Genomic DNA, 27,433 nt, shown 5'->3' with positions numbered 1-27,433 from the left:
GTGACGGCAAGAGATTATCCTTTACCTATCTTCTCCGAGAGGATCTCCGTTTTCCAATCACCATTTATCCAGTGTCCAGTGCAAACTTGAGGGATATGAGAAATTGTTTGATAATCTTCACTTTGTTTATCCAAATTTTGCACTTTGTGGATTAGCTCATCACACATGTCAAACAATTGAAGAAATTTAAGCCCGGTCAAGTTTTGGAGGCCCAAAGGCAGGCCCGTCATAAGTTTGCTTCCAACAATAGCAAACTCTTGGAGACTGGGCATCGATGCCTCTTCCACTCTTACCCATTTTAGTCTTTGAAATTGCACAAGGTCTAATCTCTGGAGTTTCTGGAATCTTCCAGCCTTAAAACACAATGTCTCCCCTTCATAAGCACGAAGGAGAAAAAGATGTACCAGGTTGGGCAAATGTCCAAGGCAGCCTATTGCATTCTCATCTTCACTCAACTCACTATTCAGCAAGACTAAAGTGCCCAAGTATTGAAGTGATATCACCCATTCTGGTACTCTCTCTAAATGCCCATTCAACCACAACCTTGTAAGAAATCCAAGTCTTGGAGAGACGGAATGTTGGAGATCAAGAGTCTCCTCTTCTTTAATGGAGCAGATGTGTAACTCTCGAAGGTTGGTCAGCCTTGACAGGGAGTAGAGCAACTCTTTTCCATCTTCTCTTCTCAGCTTTGTGATGGATAATTCTCGCAACTGAATGAGCTTCCCAATCTCCCTTACTATTTTACCACTGTCTGCTTCTATATTATGCAGCCTCTCCAAGGAAGTAAGCTTTCCAATTCCATCCGGAGATTTAAAGCCCCAAAGTGCAAAGTTATTTGAATAATCACCTATTCCGTATAGGTTGAGGGAACGGAGTTTTCTTAGCTTCAAAATTTCCACGGGCAACTCCATTATAGTGGTTTCGGCCAGAATTAAAAATTCTAAGTTTTGAAGCTGCCCAATAGATTTTGGAATGATTTTAACTCTAGTGCCACTTAGATCCAGATACTGGAGATGAAATAGTTTGAAAACTTCCTTCGGGATGTTGTCCAATTCAGCTCCCGTCAAATTTAAAACCTTTAGGAACTTGGGACCACCACATAAAAACTTGGACAAAAATGAAGTTGTGAGAGAATCTTCATTCCCGAATGTTTCTACGGACCGGAGACACTTTAAGCTGCTGAAGCCTTGTGGAGGATTACCAGTGAAGTTATGGATTGCCAGGTGTCGAACTTTGTCAGGCCATCTTGTGGAATATCCAGTGGCTATAGTTGTGAAGCACTGCTCTTTAGATTTTAAAACAATGATTTCACGTAGAAAATCATGAAGACCACAATTCACCAATTTGCCATCATCCCATGTTTCTTTAACTTGGATTAAGCTTCTGTTGACGAGTTCTTTTAGATATCTCATAGCTATATCAGTGGCTGTCATTCCTTCTTCTTCTTCTATAAATCCTAGTGCTATCCATTTACCAAGTATATCGTCGACACCAATTGGATGATCTTCAGGATAGATACTTAGATATAATAGGCAGTTTTTAAGATGGTGAGGCAAATCACTATAGCTAAGTAAGAGTATCTTTCTAATTCTATCAAGCTTACCGCTACCATCTACCTCACTGCCAAAGCCACGAAAAATCATCTCCCATTCATCTATCTTGTCCTTGTCCTTCAAAGCCAAAACACCACCCATTGTTACAATTCCAAGTGGTAGGCCCTCACATTTTTTTAGTATTTTTCTACAAACTTCTTCTAGATTTGAAGGGCAACCATTACTTTGAAATGTTCTATTGCATAAAAGAGTCCAAGAATCTTCATAAGAGAGAGGACTCATCTTATGGATAAAGTTATGGAATGTTAAACAGGATGCAGAAGCTACATCGGTAATTCGTGTTGTCAATACAACACGACTAGCGATGTTGCAGTCAGGCAACACGTATTTGATAGCTTCCCAGGCATCTATAGTCCACAGATCATCAAGGACAAGGATGTACCTTCTTTCTTTGAGGAAGTCCTTGACAAATTCGCTGAGCCTAATACCATCCATGGAATCCACTTGTGGAGGCACCGGCTGTCTGATTTCCTCGTACAATTGTTGAATCAAGTTCTTGACGATGACTTTGAATTGAAAATTTTGAGAAACAGTTATCCAAGCATGGCTCTGAAATTGTTTCTTCACTGCAGCATCATCGTAGACCTTTTTTGCCAGGGTGGTTTTACCGAGTCCCCCCATTCCCACCACTGAAACTACTTTCAAGTGGGAATGGTCATCAAGGATTTTGGAGATGAGCTCTTTTTTGGGCTGATCGATGCCAACAAGCTTAGCTTCTTCAATTAGGAGTGCTTGGTCACGAATATCACAATCTGCGCTTGCCACGTGCGAAGAGCTGGAGCCTATTTCTTGAGTACCATACAGAGACTGGTACCTCTGATGCCTTGCAGAAACCTCTACAACTCTGGCCTTGATATCTTTTATCTCCAAAGAAATCCGATGGCGGGCTTTCAGATTTTTAATCGAGTTGTAGATCTTGCCAACACGGCCAAAGAATCCATCTGCATCACCACGAGCAAAGCGGAAGGCAAAATCATCGAGAACGTCCTCTGTATCATAAGCAACTTCTCGAACCTGCTTTACCCATTCTTGGAGTTGAGAGTCATCGTCCTCCTTTGCTTCAGCTTGTCGGAGGAAAGCTTTCATGCTGCCGAGTTCATCTTTGATGAACTGAACATCCGGTCGAAGTCCTCCCAAAAGCGTGCTCTCTTGGGAAAGTAAGGTGGAGAGCTGATTAATTAAAAGACCAACAACACTCTCAGCCATATTCCTTGGATAAATTTCACAGGAGTCGGTTTTCCTACCAAAACAATCACAAGAAAAAGTATGCTGTTTTCTCTTCTGCAAAGGGAAGGGTTAACTAGCTGCTTGGAAATATCATGTTCAGGAAAGTCGGCCTTTCCTTTCCGTGACTTGTGGGGCTTGAATTTAAGTTGTCCGTAGAATATCGAGTGGCTAGAATATAGATAGACATGTAGAATTCAACAAATCAAACTTTCTTTTGCGTTACTGGGCTCCATGGATGGAAAGTGGCAGCTGAATGCCTGGAATCTGGAGGACTTGACTTACCCGGTCTTTGTTCCTTTATTATATCCCGGTCCCGAACTGCTCTTTCTTCTGTTGTTCCTTGCTTGCTAGCCCCAGTTGATTTTAACATGAAAGTTAAAATCAATCAAAATTTGGAAAAAAAGGAAGAGACCGAATATGTAGACTTTCTTTTGGCCTTGAAGGGAGTATAATCTAGACTTTCTGTATCCAATGCATAGTCAGTAAATACTTGTATTATATCCATTTAACACATGTTCGTACGTTTCATTCCAAAAATTTTTCATATTTCATATATTTAAGAAATATTCAAAGAATACTTATACTTTTCAATTAACCATATATAACACGTAATAAACTTTTAACGTATTATACTTCATGAATTATACTTCAATTCTTTCAAAAAATTTTAAGATTTGAGCAAGATAATGACATATTTTTTGAATTATATATAAAATAATAGCGACATATATCATAGCAACTATAGATTTATACATATTTAAGTGATAAAGTAATAAAATTTTAACAAATTTAACGTCTCATACATAAAAATTAGTTTAAAATTGGTATAAATGTAGTATAGTCTTCGGAAAATTTACCTTTTTTAGTTCCATAACATTGAAATATGTTCATACTATTCATGTATTAATTTATATGCGTAATTCTTTCGAACACATCTTTTCATGTCAAACTTTTACTCATATTTTTTCAAAAAAATTCCATATAATATACGTGTATATAATATCTCGTATTATACCCGTCACGTTATTTGAGGCTGAAGTCGTCGTTCTTTGTAATAAAGTCATTCCTTCGCTTTTTTTCCAATCCTTGTTAGGTATGAACTATGTAGTCGTCTTTACTCGTTGGATTGTGAATTAGTGGTTCTAGTGTGCAAAGCGGGAATTTCTTCCCACCAATCCACCATGGCAGAACCACTACAATCGCCGCAACTCTGCCTGGGACCATTGTCAAAGGCTTATGGGTCCACATGGGCTTAGGCAAGGCAACCGGTAGGCAGTTGGAGCAGAGGAATGCGGGACTTTCTATAAGACTAAGGGCCTGTTTGGCACCCTAGTTTTTTACCAAGTTTTTTACCTACTAGTTTTTTAACAACTTTTACTACAGGAACCCCAAAAAACTTTTCAAAGTTTTTTACCTACACACTTCAAAAATCTATACACAAAAAATTTCTCAAAAACTTTTCTTCCTCCCTCACCCAACCCACCACACCAGACACTGCCTCCACCACCTCTCCCGCCGCCGCCGGTAACCTCAAAAAATTTTTTTGAATTTTTGAGTCCCTCACCCTCAAAAATTTATTATATATATTATATATTTATATATTTATATATTTATTTAAACATATTATAAATATTTTATTTTATTTAAAATATATTTTTATATATTTATATAAATAATATATACCATATAAATTAATATTAATATAAATATGTAATTATACATTTATATAAATATTATATATTTAATATATATAAGACATATTATATATATTACACATTTATGTATATTTATATACAATTATATTATGTATTATGTATAACATAATACATTTATACATAATATTAACACACAATATTAATTATACATTTATACATAATACTAATACATTTATACATTTATATTAATTATATTAATACATTTATACATAATATTATATATTTATATATTTATATATTTATAATATATTAATTTATATATTTATATAATATTCATTTATAATAATATACAATTATAACATTTGTAAATATATTTATATTATGTATTATATATAATATAATACATTTATATAACTATATAAATATATTTATTTATAAATGTATTATAAATGCATAAATATATATAAATATTTAAACAATAAAAATTATAAATTATAAACAATATTAATTGTACATTTATACATTTACAAATATATGTATATTATGTATTATATATAATATAATACATTTATATATTTTTATATAAATATATTTATTTATAAATGTAATATAAATGCATATAAATATTTGAACAATAAAAATTATAAATTATAAACAATATTAATTATACATTTATACATAATATTAATACATTTATACATTTATATTAATTATATTAATACATTTATACATAATCATCATATAAATTTATAAATTAGAATTTATATATTTATATAATATTCATTTATAATTTATACATTTATATTAATTATACATTTATACATTTATAAATATATGTATATTACGTATTATATATAATATAATACATTTATATATTTTTATATAAATATATAAATATATTTATTTCTAAATATTTATAAATGTATTATAAATGCATAAATGTTTAAAAATGTAAAAATATAAAAATTATAAATTATAAAATACTCAAAAATATGTTTTAAAAATATCTCTAAAAATAATCCAAAAAACGTCTACAGTAACATTTCAAAAACTTCTACAAAAAAGTTTTTTACCTTACAAAAACTTTTACAAAATTTTTTCAAAAACTTCTACAGTGCACTACAGTAAAGTTTTAGACAAACTCCCAAAAAACTCAGGTTCCAAACAGGCCCTAAATTGCATATATGCATATACATTAACATTAGATTGGGCTGATAAGACTAAGGATCTGTTTGTTAGGACTGAAAACATTTCCTGGAAAATGTTTTCCTAATTTTCAAGTGTTTGGTTCAATTATAACATAGGAAAATATTTTCTTTTGGAAAAGATTTTATGCTCAATGGCGTAAAATAACTTCCGCAAAAAAGAAACTGAAGTTATTTTCCCTATCTTAAAGAAATGGAAACATCGAACTCAAGCAATCACGTCGCCATGCTTCCTCCTCCTCCTCCTGCACATGCATCCTCTTCGTTATCCTCTATTTGTCTGTCTCACACACAAATTTATGCTAAGGCAAAAAATTTTGACAAACTCAAATCTCTGGAGATTAACTAATCTAAATCCAAAGGACTGTTCAAGTTGTCTATATTTGGGTGAGATTGGTGATAATGATCAGTATGTCTATGTGTGGTTTTGGTTTCTTCAACAGATGTAAATGTGGGAAAATAGATGACGATGGTGATAGAAGAAGAGCCTACAAGGATGCTAAAAGAGGAATAAGTTAATCACAGTAACATGGGCTCAGTCATTACGATGGGCTTGGGTGTTTTTGTAAATAAGTATCCAAACACCAGAAAATAATAGAGAAAAGAAACTATTTTCCTGTAAAAAATTTTCAGTGGAAGACTTTTTCCCGAAGAAAATATTTTACTCCCTACCAAACAGACCCTAAGTTGCAAATGTTCAATTGGGAGAACATAAAGGGCCTAGAGACAATAAGACATAAATGCAAGTAATAAGACATAAGACATTTTTTCCCCTTTTTCCTACTTCTTTTTCTTCTAAATTTTCTTCACTCTCTCAATTTGTTCTAGTATTTTTTCAAGTAAATATTATACCAGTGTACATGACACATTAAAAGCGTACACAAGTGATTAAAACTATAGTAAAACCTCTACAAATTAATAAATTTGAGACAATACAATTTTTATTAATTTAAAAAGGTACTAATTAATTGATAAATTAATGATGTATTAATTTCTTGTGTCTACTTACAATTCAAAGAAACATCCATTTAATCAACTAAAGTTTTATTTTGTTTTATGTAAATTTTGATTTTTACTATAATTTGGTTATCCTTGTCATTAGATAATGTTAATATTTAAAAAGCCAAAAAATATTGGCACTACTTTACTAGTCAAATTTGTGATTTATAACCTGTCATTTCCAGTATACCTAGTTGCGTAGCTATGACTTAAGTTGACAACCGTCTAATTATTTCAATAGTTGAAATGTTCAATCTTTGAATCCTTTATATTATGTGATTTATGTTTATGATTATTTTATCTACAATCTCAATTCTAGTTTCTTGGAATACTATGTTAATTATGTTTATGATCACTCATCTACAAATTCGATATCGATTTAAAAGTCACAATGTGACATATAAAATTACTTATCTAATTTCTAAATTTAAATTAAAATCTACTAAGCCAATTATATCACGATTCTGGTTTCTTGAAGCACTATGTTAATTATGTTTCTAATAATTCACCTATAATTTTTAATCCAGTTAAAAAGCCACTATTTATGCAACATATAAAGTTAGACGAATTGCAGTTAGTGTAAACTTTTTTATGTTATTTTTTAAACTTTCTATTTTATCCTTAAAGAAAAACTAATTTTTCTCTGACTATTTAAACACATTTTGTCATTATAACAACTCTAAATATTGTAAATACTAAATTACAATAACCTTATAAATCAAAATTATTTGATAAATTTATAATAAATGGAATTACATAAAAAAATAAATTTTATATTAAATTAGCGCAATTTTTGAGTGCATACAAATGCCCATAAGTTGTTGAGGGGCATATATGTTATTTCCCCTAAAAGCACAATGGACCTTGTGTGAAACTTCTACTACTTTCCGGTCACTAGCTTTTGTCTGCCCTGCTCCACAGGGATGTGTTGGTCCTTTCCTCTTCTCACCCTGCATAGGCGAGTCAGCTTCCACCATAGATGACACCTGTATAATTGAAATCGTGAAAATTGTCTGATAGCTAGCTTTGGAATGGGGATTGTCTTTTAAATTTTCTTAACTGATTATGTCTATTTGTATCTCTTGTATATAGTATAGGTTTTCTCATGTACTTGAGAGCTTTTTCTCTTGTAAAAAAACGTTATTGCTCATATTAATATAAATTTTTACAGTTTTGCGTAAACAAGAAAAAACTTATAATAGCAAATTTAATATATGTAAATTGACAATTATCATATTTTTCTTTTCTTAATCTGTTTAGTAAGGCTAATTACTTAGAATATTGCTAAAAAAAAAAGAAAAATCAGATATCTATGGCTCTTTGACAATTGTGTGATATTGAACTATTGCTGCGGGGCTTTGTCAGTCCGGCAGCAAAAGCCAAATTAAAAATTTAAAAAAAAAAAAAAAAAAGCACCGGCTCCCGGGCTCTGGTAAAAAAAAAAAAATTTTTTAAAAAGTGACACAGTCAGGCAGGAATGCAAAAGTTTTGAAAAAAAAAAAAGGCTGGACATTTTTTAATGTTTTATAGAACTATCATGCAAGATTAAGTTTGATGCTTGTTTCTCATTTTCTTCTGAACAATGAATATGGACCCTTATACTGAGATCGAACCAATGCAACGCATAGCCGCTCAGGAATGAATAGTGACTTGGTTTATACAAAAAAGTTTATTGCTCAAGGTATAGCATGTGGCAAATTTAATTAGATAGCTGCAGGTATTGGTGTCAAACAAATTCATTTAATTAAATTTATCCATATTCAACTATGAATAAATGGGTATGCATATCTTAAACTTTTGCATATGAGTATAAATGAGTTACCCAATAATACCCATTTATTAAATGGGTATTATTGGATATCCCATCAAACCCAATTGATCCATAGAATTCTTTTCCCCCAAATCTCATTTCTTTCCCTCACCCATTTTTTTAAAATTTTTTATTTTGTCATGATATTAACTACTTTTATTTCATTATTATTATTATTAATTGTTAGTTTTATTTTATCATTTTATTTTCTCTTAGTTTATTAATTGGCTCATTTTTCAGTATTATCAATTTATGACAAGTTTTATTCTCTTTTCCTACCTTTCCAAAATAAAATTTTCAATTTGCACAGGATTAAAATGCTAGGGGTTCAAAATTTTTGAATTAAATTTTTATGTTAACTTTTATAGTAGTTAGTTCAAAATTTTATATTCTTATTGTTCAATTATTAAATAATATGTAATTTTGTGACATAAAGTACGGATGGGTAAAAAATTGGGAATTAGGCTTATTGAATATTACAAGTAAATATTTAAAACTAATAATGAGTGCAAAAGATGGTATAAATTGATAATTTAGTTTGCAAAAATAAATTTAAATAAGTTTACAAAAAGTTAAAATAAATGATTATAATTGTAAAATATCGAGTTCGAAACCTTCTACTTATTATACTGAATAAAAAAAGATTATAATGAAATAAGTGCTATAAAAAAATAAATTTAGAAAGGCAAAAAAGGAACCAAAACAAAAAAAAAACAAGTGAATTTATCCATATGATATAACTGCTGGCGTGGTGACTGAGTGAAAGTGGGGGGAAAGTGGTGTCGTGAACAATAAAATATGGAAGCTATGGGTCTGAAAGTCCACACCGCCTGTGAGTCAGATACAGATAGAGAGTCTGAGAGATGAGAAGAAGAAACGCTTGGAAAAAGTGCATGTGGTGCCGCACCTTTTTTTTTTTTTTTTTTGAAACTTTTCCAGTCTGTTCTTTTTTAAGTTCTTTTTTAAAAACTTTTTCGACACTTTTATTTAAAAAAAAAATATTTTCATTTGCTGCCGGGTTGTCCACTGTTCTTTAGAAAAAAAAAAAAAGATTTTGCCCGGCAGCAGTAGTTCAATACTACACCATTGTTAAAGTCATAGATCTCCGATTTTTTTTCGACAATATTCTAAGTAATTAGTCGTTTAGCAGCCACTTGTCTCCAAATCTTTTTCTTTATTTTTCGTGAGATTTTCTTTCATGAATATTATTTCTTCTAGCTGTTGATTTCTTATTCTGATGGCTGGCGATTATTTTATTTGTTCTGCCAGTGCTATTTTTCTTAAAATGCCCAAGCTGTTTCTTCACTAATCAATTCCCTTTTAACATTTCCTCTAACTTTTTGTTCTGCCAGAGCCAAACTTGCAAGGCTGTTTCGGCTAACCAAAGTGAGACAATCGAGTGGTCACATAGAAATTCAGAATGTTAAATTTTAATGAACAAGAATATCTGTAGAACCTTTTAGATGCATAGTTTGAAACAAAAGCTACAAAAAGGATATTTCTTCTTCTTCTTCTTTTTTTTTTGAATTAGAACAAGTTCTGAATTTTATAGATAAATTTCTGCGCTGCTATGGATTCTGCGATCACCAACACTTCTATCCAATAAATCGCAAAGTAACTTTCATATTCTTGCTGCAATTTAACAAGTAAATAAGCAAGAAAAGAATTCGTAGAAAAAAAAACAAAAGAATTAGTAATTTTTACCATTTTTATTTAGATATTCAATAACCTCAAGAAATCTGTGAATGCATGAATACCAAAGGTGAGATATAAGAGGAACTTGCGACGTGGATGATGGAGGCAAAGTAAAACGATGCATTCTTTTTGGGTATAATATAGCGGTTAATATTTGTTTTTAGGGGGAGGGTTGGGTTGGGTTAGGTGGTACGGGGGAGGAAGTGTAAGCAAAAGGTCTCGAATTCGAATCCTCTCGCTTATACTAAAAAAAAAAATTGTTTTTAGAGGAATTCTATGGTACCGTTAAGATCCTACATTGATGAAATTAAATTTATTATTGAATGAGAGTTATGAATTGTTAGATTATTTCAATAATTTGAATCATTTGATGATGTGGCAAAATGTAATTGGATTAAAATCATGACACAGTGTTCAATATTTTTCGCATTTTCAAGGATTTGCCGTCAGTAGCTTTTTTTTTTTTTTTTTAAATCCTATAGTAGTACATATTCTTACTTAGGTTTCAAAGAAACATGGTAAGTTTTCTTTGGTTTCTCCATTTTTTTTAATCTTTGTTCCACTAAATTCCCTCTATTGTCTACGTCTTATTAAACTTCTAAACAATCGTGTGCACTTTATCTTAGAGAAAATATTCTTTGCAATTACGCTCTGTGTTGGTAATTTCCACAAGAGAAATCCAACAAGGCATTGATATGCTATCAAAGAATATTCTCGAGCAGAAAAATTGTTTTTTATTCAACTCTGCTGAATCCATGCGGCCCCATTAAAAATTGCAGAATAACAACTTGTGACTAAACGTGTGTGATGCACAGTTGGTTGAGATTTCTAAAATAGCATGGAAAATAACAGAATATCCAAGAACATTAGAGCACGGAAAATTAGAAATTATTTTCTCAAGAAAATAATTGCAAACATATGTTTCAAAAATAAACTAAAACATACCACATTTTCGATGAAAAAAATCCCTTGATCCTTGACCATTTGGTTTTTCCACAGTTTTGTACATGCTAGGGGTCTTAATCTATGTTTTCAGAACCGGACCGGATAGCGACTCGGTCAAGGTCAGGGGTCAGGGGTCAATGGGTTCGACCGGGGGTCGATAGGGGTCGAACCGGATGACGTCATAAATAAAAATTATTTAAAAATTAAAATATTATATTTATAATATCTAATAATATATTGATATTAATAAAGGTATATTCATATATATTTGATATTTCAAATATATTTAACAAGAAAATATAAAGAAATTAGAACAATTAAGTAGCAATTTATATTATTTAATAAATATTAACAAGTTTAGAATTAAAATTATGAGTTTAATTGAAAAATAACATCAAATTTTAGGACAATATTCATAAAGTATCAAATATTTGAGGTATATCGATAAGTTTTAATAATTTAGGGGGTCAAAACATAATATTATAAAGTTTGAATTTTTTTTATAAAAAATTACTGTTGAACCGGAAAAATCGGTTTTTTCCCGGTCAAACCCGGTTTTTGACCGGCTTTGACCGGATTTTAAATTTCCGGTTTTTTAATAAGACTCGGACCGGTTACCTGGCCGGTTCCCGGTTCGACCGGCCGGTCCGGTCTGAGTTTCAAAACAGAGGTCTTAATTGGTCAGGGACTTTAGTGGAATAATTGATGTTTGTGAAGGCATTTTTGTACATGGAATTTGTAAGGAAAAGTCAATTGTCTATAGAGATTTATGAGTGACATAGCTGACAACTGAAGAAGATTCCCTTTCAAATGGTGACGTACCTGACAAATGCAGAAGTTTGTTGAATTACAACAATGGTGACGTACCTGACAACTATGTTGAAGAAGATTCCCTTTCAAATGGAATTAAACAACTATGGATTTCTTTCAATAGGATTTGATTAAACAATTAATTCTTTGAATCTACTATTAGATTGAAACCATATAGTTATTAAATCTAATCCGGAAAGAAATCCGGCGAGGGAGATGGATTAACGGATCACTGATTCAACTAGTGGGTGATTGGTTAAATCAATGGGTCACTAAACATATTTAAATATTATGTTTCATAATTTTTGATATAGGATATATGATATAAAATATAATAAAAAATGTCATCATAAATGCTCATTTAATTTAATTCGCTATAGAATAATTAATTCATATAAGAACTGACAAAATATAAATTTAATTAGTAATCCATGAAACTTCATGTGTAAAATTTTATCTGTGTTTAATGTAATTATCAAGGTTATTTACGAATTTTAAGTGCAAAAAATTATTAAAAACATTATTTGTCTTTAAAATAAATTATGTAATATGTTATTTTTAAAATTCATTTTATAACTTATAGAATTTGGGGGGTCATAAGTTTTAATTAAAAGATTCCAAATAAATTTGCTTTTGAAAAATAAAAAAATAAAGATAAAATTGACAAAACGTTCATATAGTATATGACAAAGTAGTCTAGTGGTAAGCATGTCATAGATATATGCCTAAAGTCTCGAATTCGAATATTAGCAAGAGCTTGTTAAAATTTTTTCCACAAAATCGATTCGTCCACAAAACCGGGCGGGTTCCAATTTAATCCAATTGAACCGTTGAGTCATTAACCAGTCAACGGGTTTTGTGCTTAGACGGTCTAATTAGAGACCCAACCCAATCCAGTGGCAAGTTCATCGAGTTGATTAGTTCGACCATCGGACCAGATCGGGTTTAATATATATGATTGAAACGTACAATTGATAGACTTTCTTTGTGTTGCCCAATTATACAGACATCATTGATTGGTAATAACTTATTTTTAACAGATTTTTGAAACATACAGCTGATAGATTTTTTTTTTTACAAAGAAAATAATAATAATATCTCTAAATTTAGCATAATCAAATTTTAGATGTTAGAATTGGGCGTGTTTATTTATTAAAACAAGCATCAATAAAATCTGTACGGACTTAACTTAATTATCATGAAATATGTCATAGGACAACATATGTTTTTAATTTTGTTTTATTTGTTTGTATTGTGCTATTTGTTTACCTTATACTGGGAACTTTGACTTTTTTCCCTTTACTTTAAGAGAATAAGTAATGCATTTATTAAAACAAGCATTCATGTTAGTAGTATAATTACCAGCTAATAAAATATTAAATTACATGAAATCAAGCAATTATGTTATTCCTTATTCGTTATTATGTTCTCATTGTCCATATCAAGTGAAAAAAAATATTTATGCATTTGCTCGAAAACAAACAATTGAAACCTGGTCAAAATGCAATTGCAATCAAATGTTTACCCTTCAAAAAAAAAATTATCAAGTAGAATAGAAGGGGTCATATACCAACATGTACAACTTATCAAAACCATGATTCTACTAATCAATTTAAAATGACATACTCATACAAATTAATTTTAGAGATCCTTTATTACTATTACTATTTTAAAACTTTTCCATGTCAAAATCATCTGAGTCATAAAATAGATTTGTTTAAACATTAGTACGGAATAATATAGCCAAAACTACACCTGAGCTTTACACGTGTACAAGGACATGAAGCGTACCTAGTACTAGCTTTTGACAAAATTCACAACATGGCCGCTGCAAAGATAAAAAATTTTAAAAAAATTTTGCGACCAAATCCCACAAATATCCTGAACTAAATAACTCAAACATATTCGTATTTCTAGAAAAACTGGTAATATTAGTGGCAATGTACAGTGTCCCCCATACAATTAAGTGATTCAAAAATTCGAATTTGAAAATAATCAAAAGAAAATGCAAGAACTCCAAAAACTACAAACAGAATAACCATGAATTATAAAATGTTGGACAGTAGTAGAAGAGCGTTTCCAAATTTTCAATTGCATACAAATATTTACAGATATCTTGCAAGAAAAAGCAAGACCCTTTACACAACTCAATATAGGCAAGTGGTAATTGTCAGTTCGTTCGTTATCCATCGATTAATATACTAGAAAAAGTCACAACTTTAATTCTTAACCTGACCAAATGAAAATAACAAATAAATAGATCAATGTGGTGATTTCAAGACAGCTAATTATAACTGCCCCGCCCTTGTTTCCTTGAAAGTTTAGCTGCGGATAGGATACCAGTCTTGCTCTGGGAAGCCAATAGATGGGAAGGGAAATAATAAAGGGGTGGATTTGTGGTGGCGTTGGAGGCGGACGGTGGAGGGGGAGGCGCTGGTGAAGGAAAGAAGAAGGGTGAGAAGACGGAGGTGGTGGCGCTGGATATTGCAAAGAAAGTTTTGATTTACAACTGTCAACAAGTGTGTTTGAGATAATATTGTAAAAAAAAAAATACAGTACTACTTTTTTGATGTGATAAGTCATGATTTGTTGTTAAATTTATAATTATTCTTCCCTTGATTTTAACCAAATATTATTTTAATTGATTGATTCTACTTATATTTGGTATTTGGTACAAATTGTAGGAAGGTAGAGCAAAAAGAGATAAAAGATGTGATTTTTCAAGAGTTTTCTAATTCAAAAGGGAGTCTACGTGGATTATTAACGAAAGATTGGGAGGAAGTCTATTTGGTTTCAAAAAGCTAAAAATTAGGAAAATCAATTCCTTCAATTTCGTGGCTACCAAAAGGAAAAAAGAGGCTAGTCTATTTGTATTCCTTCTTTCACGTTTGGAAAGGAACAATGAGTAGTAGAAGCTGAATAGGAAACAAAGCAAACGAGAAGAGGAAAGAAAGCCGGATTCCGCGGGATTGCTACTTGGCTTGGATGTATTTTCGTTTGGCTTTGGGGGATGCTTTAAAAAGCAATCAGGAGAAGAAAAAAGGACGGCTTGTCTTTGTATTATTTTCTTTTTACCGATTTTTGGAGAAAAAAACAATGAAAAAAGCTTGGAACAATTATTTGCATGGTTGTTCTCCATTAATGGAGGACTAACCTCCTACTTCTAGTCAAGGGGACAACTGACGAATTGGTTCGGCAATTACTGTGAGATCTAAACCGCTTTTAATTGTTTCCTTCATTTATTGGTATTTATATGTTTCCTGCTTTTAATTGCTATAGCTCGTGTGAGTGATTGAATAGATGCGCAATATTTAATTATTCACGTAGGCTATTTTGCTAAATAGAGGTAATTGAATCCGTAATTGTTCGTTATCTCTATCTTAGTAGCAACTGGCGTAATTGGGTTTATGTCAGGGGAGCATACGATCTAATTTAAACAAACCCTCGTAGCGTATTTGTTAGTTAGGATTGGGCTTTTCTAATTATTAATGCAATCTAAAAATTAAATCCTACGGTCGTACGTAGGGTTGTTTTTGAGTTAGAGAAATAGCTAACGGTCGTACCTTAGCTATCGATAAATTAAGGAAGGGTTGGTTGTTTAGCGCGTGCGAGACAACTATAACCAATCTATTAATATTTGTTGGAATTATCTGTGAATCGATGATCAGTTGCATGAACCATTTCTGAAGTGTACTCTTGGCTAGAGTTTCTCTTAGTTATTTCTTTTAATTAATTATTTTCTGCATTTAGTTTGTTTAGTTGGCATTTGACACCAAAACCCCCCATTAATCTTGATTTGAAAAGAAACAAAATATCTTGCTAGTCCCTGAGAAGACGACCCTGCTTACCACTGTCTACTAGTTAGGGAATTCAGTTAAATAATTTATTCAGGTATATCGGATTAAGCAAACTCTTCGGGAACATGGTGAATCAAGTAACCCATTGCACACCTAGAGTCCCTGCTCCAGTACTCGAATTGATTATTGACTGTTTTAAGTGGTAGTTAGGTTTTATTTATTATTATTGCACAGGTTCGGCACCTGTCATGATGTAATGAATATGAGAAAAAAAGATAGTTGAAAAATATATTGATAATGCAAATAAGTCAATATGTGTAAATAAGATGGGAGAGGGATGGATTGAGTGATACGGGGGAGGGAGTGTAAGCAAGAGGTCTCGGGTTCGAGTCTTCCTGCTTACATTAAAATATATATCTATATATATGTGTGTGTGTGTGTGTGTAAATAATGTGTAAATAATGTGCAATCCAAACACACTCGTTACAATTGCTGAACCAAAAAAGTCTGCCTACTTCTTCAAGAATCATAGCATGAAAATTGTTATCCTGAATATTGAGTTCTCTGAGAAAGGTAAGGTTTCCTATGGAGGGAGAAAGAGAACCAACCAAGTGAAGTGATAACATATTCAAGACAGTGACTCTTTGATGAAGCCGGCTACATGCGACTCCACGCCAATCACAAAAATGAATGGAATCATTCCAGGAGCTTAGAGCCTGGAATGGATCTCCTTTTATTAGACCCTTGATGTCAAGCAGAGATTGGTAGTCTGTCTCATTACTCGTCTCAAAATGAATTGCAGCAGCAGAAGCAATAATAAAGATATGAAAGAGAGTAGAAAACAAAAAACGAGATGAGCTTCCTAGCCTGAAATTCTTCCTTTCATATACCATTACTTACAAGAATTAAAGCTCAGAAAAGCAGATATGCATAGTTAACTACTCAGAATATATGATAGTTAACGCATATATGCAACAAAAGCATATGCATCATCTCCTGAGTTGATGTTTCATAAGAAGTTGACTGTTCATGGCATAAACACGAAAATGACCTTTCCCTTGGTATTATGCATCGAAGTGAGTGAGGAACAGGGGAAGAAAATGTGAAAGAGTGGAATTTAAGTATCACTGCTGTCTTTAGTTGAGCCTTTGCATTTAGCAAGAATATCACCTCAAATAGTCAACTTTTTGAACTGCTAATTCATGTAATCCTTTTAAGTCAAATTTTCCATTTACTTAGTTTCGAATTTGGATTGGCATCTACGCTGCATTTGATGGAATACTACGAAAGCCTGCAACTGATGTCAAGTAAAAGATGTGATTAAATTCAAGGCTGAATGTGAACTCAACGCCTAACCTCCTAACATCATGTTAGGATCCAAACGCGAAATAAATAACTATTGAAATATCAAGTGCATAACAATTTAATGAAGAACAAGCTACAAGCATGAAAGATAAACGACACATAATATTTAACGTGGTTCGGTTCCACCATTGAGCCTGCGTCCACGGAGAGAAACCTGTTCTTTATTATGAGAGGAAAACCCTATACAAGAATTCAACTTGAACCCAAGGCCAACCCTTATATACCATCTCTCATCTCCCAAGAACTCTCTTTCACACCCCATGTATAAGGCTACATGATACCCCTTGTGTCTCCTTGTGTGTCTCTTGTGTAGTATGCCAACCCACCTATTTATAGAGAATATTACTGCCAAAAAATCAAATAACAATTGGAAACCAATACTATTTCCTAAACTCATCTAGCTAAATAGGACTTTACTTGACTACTAATTCAAGTAACTAAAACCAATTAGGAAACTAGTTACTTATACACAAAATAAGAATTTTACCTAAAAGAAATTAAGTCAATTTTCTAACAAATCTCCACCTTGGCAAAAATTTCTTTTAGCAACCATTTGCTTTCAACTACCAAATAATATGGTACCAAACTACACACACAAATCAATACAGTCCCGACACCAAATTGATTCAATCGGCAAACGAATATGTGTAGTTGCCCGGAGTCTAACCTCCAGTTGACTCGTGAGAAGGTGACTCAATTCACCATCTCTCTTTATAGGATTTTTTCTCACCACCACTTGCAATCGGGGATCCTCTTTTGTGAGCTCTAACCCTAACTATTGAGGCAACCAAGTGGTAAAATCACCATACTTCTTCCCATTTTCAGGACTGTCTCGCCATGTGTGGTTTCCAAGACTCCACCTAAAACGAAAAACTCGTAACTGTCAGAATCTTCTGACGCATGGAAATTACAATTCTTTGTTTCTTTGGGACACGTGTCACATCACCCAAAAAACATAACCAAAATCTAAAATCCACCGGGATGAAATATCAACCGTTGAAGGTGTGAGAAAGTCTCCACTGATTCACGTCCAAAATCAACATTGGGCTCCACCTTTTCCTTGACCCTTGAATCACCTGCCTATATTTACCGTCAAGCATCTCCATGCTTTTCGATTTCCCATCCTTCATCATCAATGCTTTTTTATCAAGCCATTGAAACAAGAATACCACTCATTAAATTGTTCAATCAGTAACAACTACCAATCCACTTGATCTCAATAGTTAACTAGGATCCAACTACGAACCTTGAGTAGCCCAGTCTCGCAAGCAAGCTCTGATACCACTTGTTAGGATCCAAACGCGGAATAAACAACTATTGAGATATCAAGTGCATAACAATTTAATGAGGAACAAGCTACAAGCATGAAAGATAAACGACATACAATATTTAACGTGGTTCGACTCCATCATTGAGCCTACGTCCACGGAGAGAAACCTGTTCTTGATTATGAAAGGAAAACCCTATACAAGAATACAACTTGAACCCAATCCCAACCCTTGTATACCATCTCTCATCTCCCAAGAACCATCTTTCACACCCCATGTATAAGGCTACATGATGCCCCCTTGTGTCTTCTTGTGTATCTCTTGTGTAGTATGCCAACCCATCTATTTATAGAGAACATTACTGCCAAAAAACCAATTAACAATTGGAAACCAATACTATTTCCTAAACTCATCTAGTTAAATAGGGCTTTACTTGACTACTATTTCAAATAACTAAAATCAATTAGGAAACTAGTTACTTCCACATAAAATAAGAATTTTACCTAAAAGAAATTAAGCCAATTTCCTAACACATCAGACCAGACTGGCACCCGCTATTGAAATTTTTAGAAAAGCCTAGATAAGAATGCAAGCGCTACATCCAAGGAGAGCTTTAAATTCCTAGTGGCCAACTCAGCTGGTTCTATAAACTTTTGTCAAGATATGTGTTTGTTCTTGAGAAAAGAAGAATGATATCATAAAAGATATCCGCGTGAGTTAAAGCAGCTTGAGATATCGGATGAAACGCTGCAGGGATCTTTTCTTCTAGAATATCGGATGAAAGTGACTTAGAGATATATAGGATGATATATTAATATCTGTTATTGTATCACATAATTTGGACTTGGCAAGGGACCTAGTCTTGATCGTCAAAGCAATTTGAAAGCATTCTCTGCCCATTTTTTGGACTTTAACATCATTAATAATATATTAGGAAAAATGCTAAATATAGTCCCTCACGTTTCTTGAAAATATTTAATTCATTTTTTATTTTTTATATAACTTTAATATTTTTTATTTATTAAATTTCTCTTAGTCTTATTGTGAATTTATATTTTCATAAATTCATTTTTTCATCAAATGGGGAATGTAATGCAATTTCCGACAAAATCATATTACCATAAAAAATAATCTTTGAGTTAGCAAGTAGCAGCATTGGGTAATCAAATTAGTCCACTGAGCCTGAATAACATTGATTTACACTCTAGAATGATCAATAATTGCTTAAAAAAGATATGACATTTTGGTAAAAATGAACATATTTTCTCTCTGGATTAAACCAAAAGAATGAACATTTTGGTTTATTCATATATGAAATTGACATTTTCACTTCCTTAAAAGCATGAAAACAAAAAGGCAAAGGAAATAGCTAACAAGAAAATAAACATGCAAGTGCCTTGTACTCATTATTTCCACCAAAAATTGGATTAACAAATAAAGGAAAAGATAGATATATAGCTATATTCCAACAGATATCAAGATGGCTAAGGCACTTAGGGTGTTGAATATTTATTCTCATCATTGTCCATTGATAGCAGGTCTAAACTGACTGAAATGCTAGAAATTCTTATGGATAATGACTAGAAAGACTGCTAGATTATATTCGCTGGTATGACTAGAAAAACTGTTAGAGATAATTTTTGAATAAATTAAATTTTTTGGTGAGATATTTGGGCCCAATGGGTACCCAAGTATTTCCCAAAATTTTTCATCAATTAATAGGTACAATTGAAATTTGTTCTATTTTAAACTCAATATCAAATTACAATACCCTCCCGCCCAAAGTCCCCATGGGCATGGATAACCCATTGGGATTTGGGACAAATTGCCACCTCTATCCTAATCCAAAGAGTGATACTAGAACACTGTTTCGAATTTTGTTTTTGAGCAAAAAAAATAACTTTTTCAAAATCAAAAAACAAAAGACACAAGAAAAGGAAAAAGAAAAGGATTTATTACAAAGAATCAAGATAATTTTACAAATCAAATCTTTATGCACATAAAAACACATACATACCTAAGGACTAAATGTGTTGAACAACAATCTAGAGTCATGCCTTTATTAGAAAGATAAGAAGTAGGAAAAAGCACGAAGGCCACAACTAGATTTTTTTTTTCCCTAAAAATATAATTGACATCGAAGACTGTAAGTCAAATATTGAGATTGTCTTTTACCTATTCTTCTCTTAGAGGAACTCTATTTTCCATCGATCATTTGTCCAGTATCCACTGACAACTTGAGGGATATGAGAAATTGTTTGATAATCTTCACTTTGCTTATCCAAATTTCGTCCTTTGTGAATTAGCTCGTCAGATATATCATACAATCCAAGATATCTAAGCCCGGTCAAGTTTTGTGAATTAACTCTGTTTTTCATTCACCATTTATCAAGTGTCCAGTGCAAACTTGAGGGATATGAGAAATTGTTTGATAATCTTCACTTCTTTTTTTTTTTTTTCCAAATTTTGTACTTTGTGGATTAGCTCATCAGACATTTCAGCCAACCCAAGAAATTTAAGCTCGGTCAAGTTTTGGAGGCCCAAAGGCAAGCCCTCCATAAGCTTGTATCCAGCAATAACAAATTTTTGGAGATGAGGTATCGATTTCTCTTCCACTCTTACCCATTTCAGTCTTTTTAACTGCACAAGCTGTAATTGCCGGAGTTTACGGAATCCTCCAACCTTAAAACACAATATCTCCCATTCATAAGCACGATGGAGAGTATTCTCCTCTTCCCTTGAACAACTATCTCCAAATCTATTTCATAGAGCATAGAGGTTCTGAATTTTAATTCCCCCATCCTTTCCCACTTCTTAAATCCCACCCCTCCCTTGCTAGAAAAAAAAAGTCTCCAAATCTTTTCTTTTCTTGAGAATTTTTTCATGAATTTATTATTTCTTCTGTCCGTTGATTCTAAGTACGTATGATGAAAAATTAGAATGGGAGCCAGTAGTGGAGAAATATCTCAAAGGATGTGATTTGGATAATATTCTTAAAATAAATCCTTTCTGTGGTTTGTTAAAAGAAAATAAGAAAAAAGAAGGCAAAGTTATTTATCAAAATTATGCAGAAATCCATGATTATGCAGAATATTATATGAGAGTCATTGTTGACTCTCAATCACTTGAATGGTTTTGGTTAGATCTCTATGGAACTTGATTATGAGTCCAATCCTAAGTTTGACATAGGAAGTTGGTTTGACAGAAGATATGTTTATTGGTATGTGAGAGATTTTTGAAAATTTTGATATAGGCTCTAAAAATTATGATTTGCATACATTATTTTAGGTAATTGACGAAAAAGAATTTGTCAGTGAATGTTTTGATTTGAATGAAAACGTGCATGAAAATATCTATGGAGGTGGATGAATCTATTGAAAACTTTTGTGGCAAAAATTATTTGCAAAAAGAAAGGCATGAACTATTGTTTGGAAATTGTTTGCAAAAAGAGACCCAGTCTTGATCATTGAATCAATTTGAAAATCTCAGCATTCTCCACTCTCGTTTTGGACTTTTACATCCTTAATAATCTCTTACTAGCGAAAATGATAAATATAGTCCCCCACATTTCCAAAAATATTTATTTTCCATTTAGTCCATCAAGTATACATTCAAGTTCCTAATCCAAAGAAAGCCACAAGGAGAAAAAGGGATTTACTAATAAACCAAAAAGGAAAACGTCACCACAAATTCTGTAGAAGTCCAGGAAATAATGTATATACCCTTTATGAATTAGCGAGGTTTCCCTACTCCTAATGAAAATTTATCCATATTACTAATTTATTCCCCATTTTCAATTATAGAAGAGGGAAAATTGAACTTGTAATTGTTGCAACAGGCAATCCCACAATATTCATAAACGTAGAAACACATATATGTCTAACTATCTAAGGAACTAATTATGGTTGAATAGCAATATAGAGTCATGATTTTATTACAAGGATAAGAAGTAGGAAAAAGCAATTGACAACAAACATCATAATTTAAATGTTGATGACTGCAACAGATTGTCCTTTACCTATCTTTTCTTAGAGGAACTCTTCTTTCCATTCACCATTTATCCAGTGTCCAATGCAAACTTGAGAGATATGAGAAATTGTCTGATAATCTTCACTCTGTTTATCCAAATTCTGTATTTCGTGGATTAGCTCATCAGACATGTCAGCCAATGCAAGAACTTTAAGCTCGGTCAAGTTTTGGAGGCCCAAAGGCAGGCCCTCCATAAGCTTGCAACCAACAATAACAAACTGTTGGAGATTGGGCATCGATTCCTCTTCCACGCTTACCCATTTCAGTCTTTTTAATTGCACAATGCCTAATTCCTTGAGTTTTGGGAATCCTCCAGCCTTAAAGCACAATGTCTCCCCTTCATAAGCACGAGAGAGCATAAGAGCTACCAGATTGGGCAAGTGTCCAAGGCAGTCTATTGCATTCTCATCTTCAGTCAACTCACTATTCAGCAAGGCTAAAGTGCCCAAGGATTGAAGTGACATTACCCATTCCGGTACTCTCTCTAAACGCCCACTCAACCGCAACCTTACAAGAAATCCAAGTCTTGGAGAGATGGAATGTTGGAGATCAAGAGTCTCCTCTTCTTTAATGGAGCCGATGCGTAACTCTCGAAGATTAGTCAGCCTCAAGAGGGAGGAGACCAACTCCTTTCCATCTTCTCTTCTCAGCTTTGTGATGGATAATTGCCGCAACTGAATGAGCTTCCCAATCTCCCTTACTATTTTACCACCATCTACTTCTATATTATGCAGCCTCTCCAAGGAAGTAAGCTTTCCAATTCCATCCGGAGATTTAAAGCCCCAAACTGCAAAGTTATTTGAATAATCACCCTCTCTGCCTACAATAAGGGAACGGAGTTTTCTTAGCTTTATAATTTCTACAGGCAACTCCGTTATGGTGGTTTGATCCAGATTTAAAAATTCTAGGTTTTGAAGCTGCCCAATAGATTTTGGAATGATTTTAAGTCTGGTACCACTTAGATTTAGATACTTGAGATGAAATAATTTGAAAACTTCCTTTGGGATGCTGTCCAATTTAGCTTCCTCTAAATTTAAAACCTTTAGGAACTTGGGACCACCACATAAAAACTTGGACAAAAATGAAGTTGTTAGAGGATCTTTATACCCGAATGTTATCAAGGATCGAAGACATTTCAAGCTGTTGAAGCCTTGTGGAGGATTATCAGTGAAGTTATGAATTGCTAGGTGTCGAACTTTGTCAGGCCATCTTGTGCAATATCCAGTGGCTACGGTTGTGAAGCTCTGCTCTTTAGATTTTGAAACAATGATTTCACGCAGAAAATCATGAAGACCACATTCCTTCAATTTGCCATCAGCCCATATGTCTTTAACTTGGATTAAGCTTCTGTTGATGAGTTTTTTTAGATATCTCATAGCAATATCAGTGGCTGTCATTCCTTCTTTCTCTTCTATAAATCCTAGTGCTATCCATGTATCAAGTAAATTAAAAACATTCCTAACTGGATAATCTTCAGGATAGACACTTAGATATAATAGGCAGTTTTTAAGATGGTGAGGCAAATCACTGTAGCTAAGTAAGAGTATCCTTCTAATTCTATCAAATTTACCGCTACCATCTACCTCACTGCCAAAGCCACGAAAAATCATCTCCCATTCATCTATCCTATCCTTGTCCTTCAGAGCCAAAACACCACCCATTGTTACAATTCCAAGTGGTAGGCCCTCACATTTTTTTAGTATTTTTCTACAAACTTCTTCTAGATTTGAAGGGCAACCATTACTTTGAAATGTTCTATTGCAAAAAAGAGTCCAAGAATCTTCATAAGAGAGAGGACTCATCTTATGGATAAAGTCATGGGATACTAAACAGGATGCAGAAGCTACATCGGTAATTCGTGTTGTCAATACAACACGACTAGCGATGTTGCAGTCAGGCAACACGTATTTGATAGCTTCCCAGGCATCTAGACTCCACACATCATCAAGGACAAGGATGTACCTTCTTTCTTTGAGGAAGTCCTTGACAAATTCGCTGAGCCTAATACCATCCATGGAATCCACTTGTGGAGGCACCGGCTGTCTGATTTCCTCGTACAATTGTTGAATCAAGTTCTTGATGATGACTTTGAATTGAAAATTTTGAGAAACAGTTATCCAAGCATGGCTCTGAAATTGTTTCTTCACTGCAGCATCATCGTAGACCTTTTTTACCAGGGTGGTTTTACCGAGTCCCCCCATTCCCACCACTGAAACTAGTTTCAAGTGGGAATGGTCATCAAGGATTTTGGAGATGAGCTCTTTTTTGGGCTGATCGATGCCAACAAGCTTAGCTTCTTCAATTAGGAGCATGGTTCAAAGTCACGGTCGCGGTCGCGGTCGCGGCCCGGAACGTTCCACATCGGTCTCGGCATATCGGTCGCGGTCTCGGTGAGACGCCAATTTTAAAGTATTTAATATTCTGAAAATTGTTAATAATATAAAAAAGTATGCTAAATAAAAATAATTAAAAAATAGCAAAAGAAACGGCCAAGTCAATCCGTCGCGGTATGACTCGGCTGATTTCTCGTCTTGACTTGGAATAACTCGGAGTGACTTGGTGTGACTCGGCCGAGTCAATCCGTTGCGGTGACGACTCGGCCGATTTCTCGGCGAGTCAAGTATTTCGGTATCGTTTCGTCACGGTATCGTATCGGTAGGGGCCGAGACGGTGACGACTCGGCCGAGTCGTCTCGGTCTCGGCCGAGACTTCGAACCATGATTAGGAGTGCTTGGTCACGAATATCACAATCTGCGCTTGCCACGTGGGAAGAGCTGGGGCCTCTTTCTTGAGTACCATACAACAATTGGTACCTTTGATGCCTTGCAGAAATTTCTTCAACTCTAGCCTTGATGTCCTTTATCTCCAAAGAAATCCGATGCCGAGCTTTCAGATTTTTTGTTGACTTGTAGATCTTGCCAACACGGCCAAAGAATCCATCTGCATCACCACGAGCAAAGCGGAAGGCAAAATCATCGAGAACGTCCTCTGTATCATAAGCAACTTCTCGAACCTGCTTTACCCATTCTTGGAGTTGAGAGTCATCGTCCTCCTTTGCTTCAGCTTGTCGGAGGAAAGCTTTCATGCTGCCGAGTTCATCTTTGATGAACTGAACATCCGGACGAAGTCCTCCCAAAAGCGTGCTCTCTTGGGAAAGTAAGGTGGAGAGCTGATTAATTAAAAAGCCAACAACACTCTCAGCCATATTCCTTAGGTAAATTTCACAGGAGTCGGTTTTCCTACCAAAATAATCACAAGAAAAAGTATGCTGTTTTCTCTTCTGCAAAGGGAAGGGTTAACTAGCTGCTTGGAAATATCATGTTCAGGAAAGTCGGCCTTTCCTTTCCGTGACTCGTGGGGCTTGAATTTAAGTTGTCCGTAGAATATCGAGTGGCTAGAATATAGATAGACATGTAGAATTCAACAAATCAAACTTTCTTTTGCGTTACTGGGCTCCATGGATGGAAAGTGGCAGCTGAATGCCTGGAATCTGGAGGACTTGACTTACCCGGTCTTTGTTCCTTTATTATATCCCGGTCCCGAACTGCTCTTTCTTCTGTTGTTCCTTGCTTGCTAGCCCCAGTTGATTTTAACATGAAAGTTAAAATCAATCAAAATTTGGAAAAAAAAGGAAAAGACCGAATATGTAGACTTTCTTTTGGCCTTGAAGGGAGTATAATCTAGACTTTCTGTATCCAATGCATAGTCAGTAAATACTTGTATTATATCCATTTAACACATGTTCGTACGTTTCATTCCAAAAATTTTTCATATTTCATATATTTAAGAAATATTCAAAGAATACTTATACTTTTCAATTAACCATATATAACACGTAATAAAATTTTAATGTATTATATTTCATGAATTATACTTCAATTTTTTCAAAAAATTTTAAGATTTGAGTAAGATAATGACATAATTTTTGAATTATATATAAAATAATAGCGACATATATCATAGCAACTATAGATTTATACATATTTAAGTGATAAAGTAATAAAATTTTAATAAATTTAACGTCTCATACATAAAAATTAGTTTAAAATTGGTATAAATGTAGTATAGTCTTCGGAAAATTTACCTTTTTTAGTTCCATAACATTGAAATATGTTCATACTATTCATGTATTAATTTATATGCGTAATTCTTTCGAACACATCTTTTCATGTCAAACTTTTACTCATATTTTTTCAAAAAAATTCCATATAATATACGTGTATATAATATCTCGTATTATACCCGTCACGTTATTTTACTAACTATGGTCCAATGTAAACTTTGAAGCTGAAGTCGTCGTTCTTTGTAATAAAGTCATTCCTTTGCTTTTTTTCCAATCCTTGTTAGGTATGAACTATGTAGTCGTCGTTGCTCGTTGGATTGTGAATTAGTGGTTCTAGTGTGCAAAGCGGGAGTTTCTTCCCACCAATCCATGGCAGAACCACTACAATCGCCGCAACTCTGCCTGGGACCATTGTCAAAGGCTTATGGGTCCACATGGGCTTAGGCAAGGCAACCGGTAGGCAGTTGGAGCAGAGGAATGTGGGACTTTCTATAAGACTAAATTGCATATATGCATATACATTAACAGTAGATTGGGCTGATAAGACTAAGTTGCAAATGTTCAATTGGGAGAACATAAAGGGCCGAGAGACAATAAGACATAAATGCAAGTAATAAGACATAAGACATTTTTTCCCCTTTTACCCACTTCTTTTTCTTCTAAATTTTCTTCACTCTCTCAATTTGTTCTAGTGTTTTTTAAAGTTAATATTATACTAGTGTACATGACATATTATAAGCATATGCAAGTAATTAAAATTATAGCAAAGCCTCTGCAAATTAATGACTTTGTGACCATACAATTTTTATTAATTTAAAGAGGAACTAATTAATTAATAAATTAATGATGTTTTAAGTTCTCGAGTGTACTTACAATTCTAAGAAACATACCTTTAATCGACTAAAGTTTTATTTTGTTTTATGTAAATTTTGATTTTTACTATAATTTGGTT

The 27,433-nt window shown here is 33.4% G+C and overlaps 2 protein-coding genes across 2 annotated transcripts; both read right to left on the bottom strand.

The window, feature by feature from the left end:
• Window positions 1-14: 14 nt before the first annotated feature.
• On the bottom strand, window positions 15-2,819 carry LOC113706654 (disease resistance protein RPM1-like). Its single transcript, XM_027228585.2, has one exon. The coding sequence runs from the start codon at window positions 2,817-2,819 to the stop codon at window positions 15-17; it is 2,805 nt and encodes a 934-aa protein (XP_027084386.2).
• Window positions 2,820-22,294: 19,475 nt separating this feature from the next.
• On the bottom strand, window positions 22,295-26,088 carry LOC113706655 (disease resistance protein RPM1-like). Its single transcript, XM_072063889.1, has 2 exons — window positions 24,997-26,088; window positions 22,295-24,733 (listed from the first exon to the last, which is right to left on the bottom strand). The coding sequence occupies exons 1-2, from the start codon at window positions 25,621-25,623 to the stop codon at window positions 22,418-22,420; spliced, it is 2,943 nt and encodes a 980-aa protein (XP_071919990.1). The 5' UTR covers window positions 25,624-26,088; the 3' UTR covers window positions 22,295-22,417.
• Between the last annotated feature and the right edge of the window lie 1,345 nt (window positions 26,089-27,433).

Source organism: Coffea arabica, chromosome 8c, assembly GCF_036785885.1.
Source record: "Coffea arabica cultivar ET-39 chromosome 8c, Coffea Arabica ET-39 HiFi, whole genome shotgun sequence".
NCBI lineage: Eukaryota > Viridiplantae > Streptophyta > Magnoliopsida > Gentianales > Rubiaceae > Coffea > Coffea arabica.
Note: the sequence above shows the minus strand (reverse complement) of the source record. Positions and strands in the feature narration are given on the sequence as shown.

Bases quoted from the DNA above. Each gene is read 5' to 3' on its own strand.
- LOC113706655 (XM_072063889.1), bottom strand. From the start codon at position 25,623: ATGGCTGAGAGTGTTGTTGGCTTTTTAATTAATCAGCTCTCCACCTTA. The intron at 24,734-24,996 runs TGACTCGGCCGA...CCGTGACTTTGA, and splicing joins GAGTCGTCACCGCAACGGAT to ACCATGCTCCTAATTGAAGA.
- LOC113706654 (XM_027228585.2), bottom strand. From the start codon at position 2,819: ATGGCTGAGAGTGTTGTTGGTCTTTTAATTAATCAGCTCTCCACCTTA.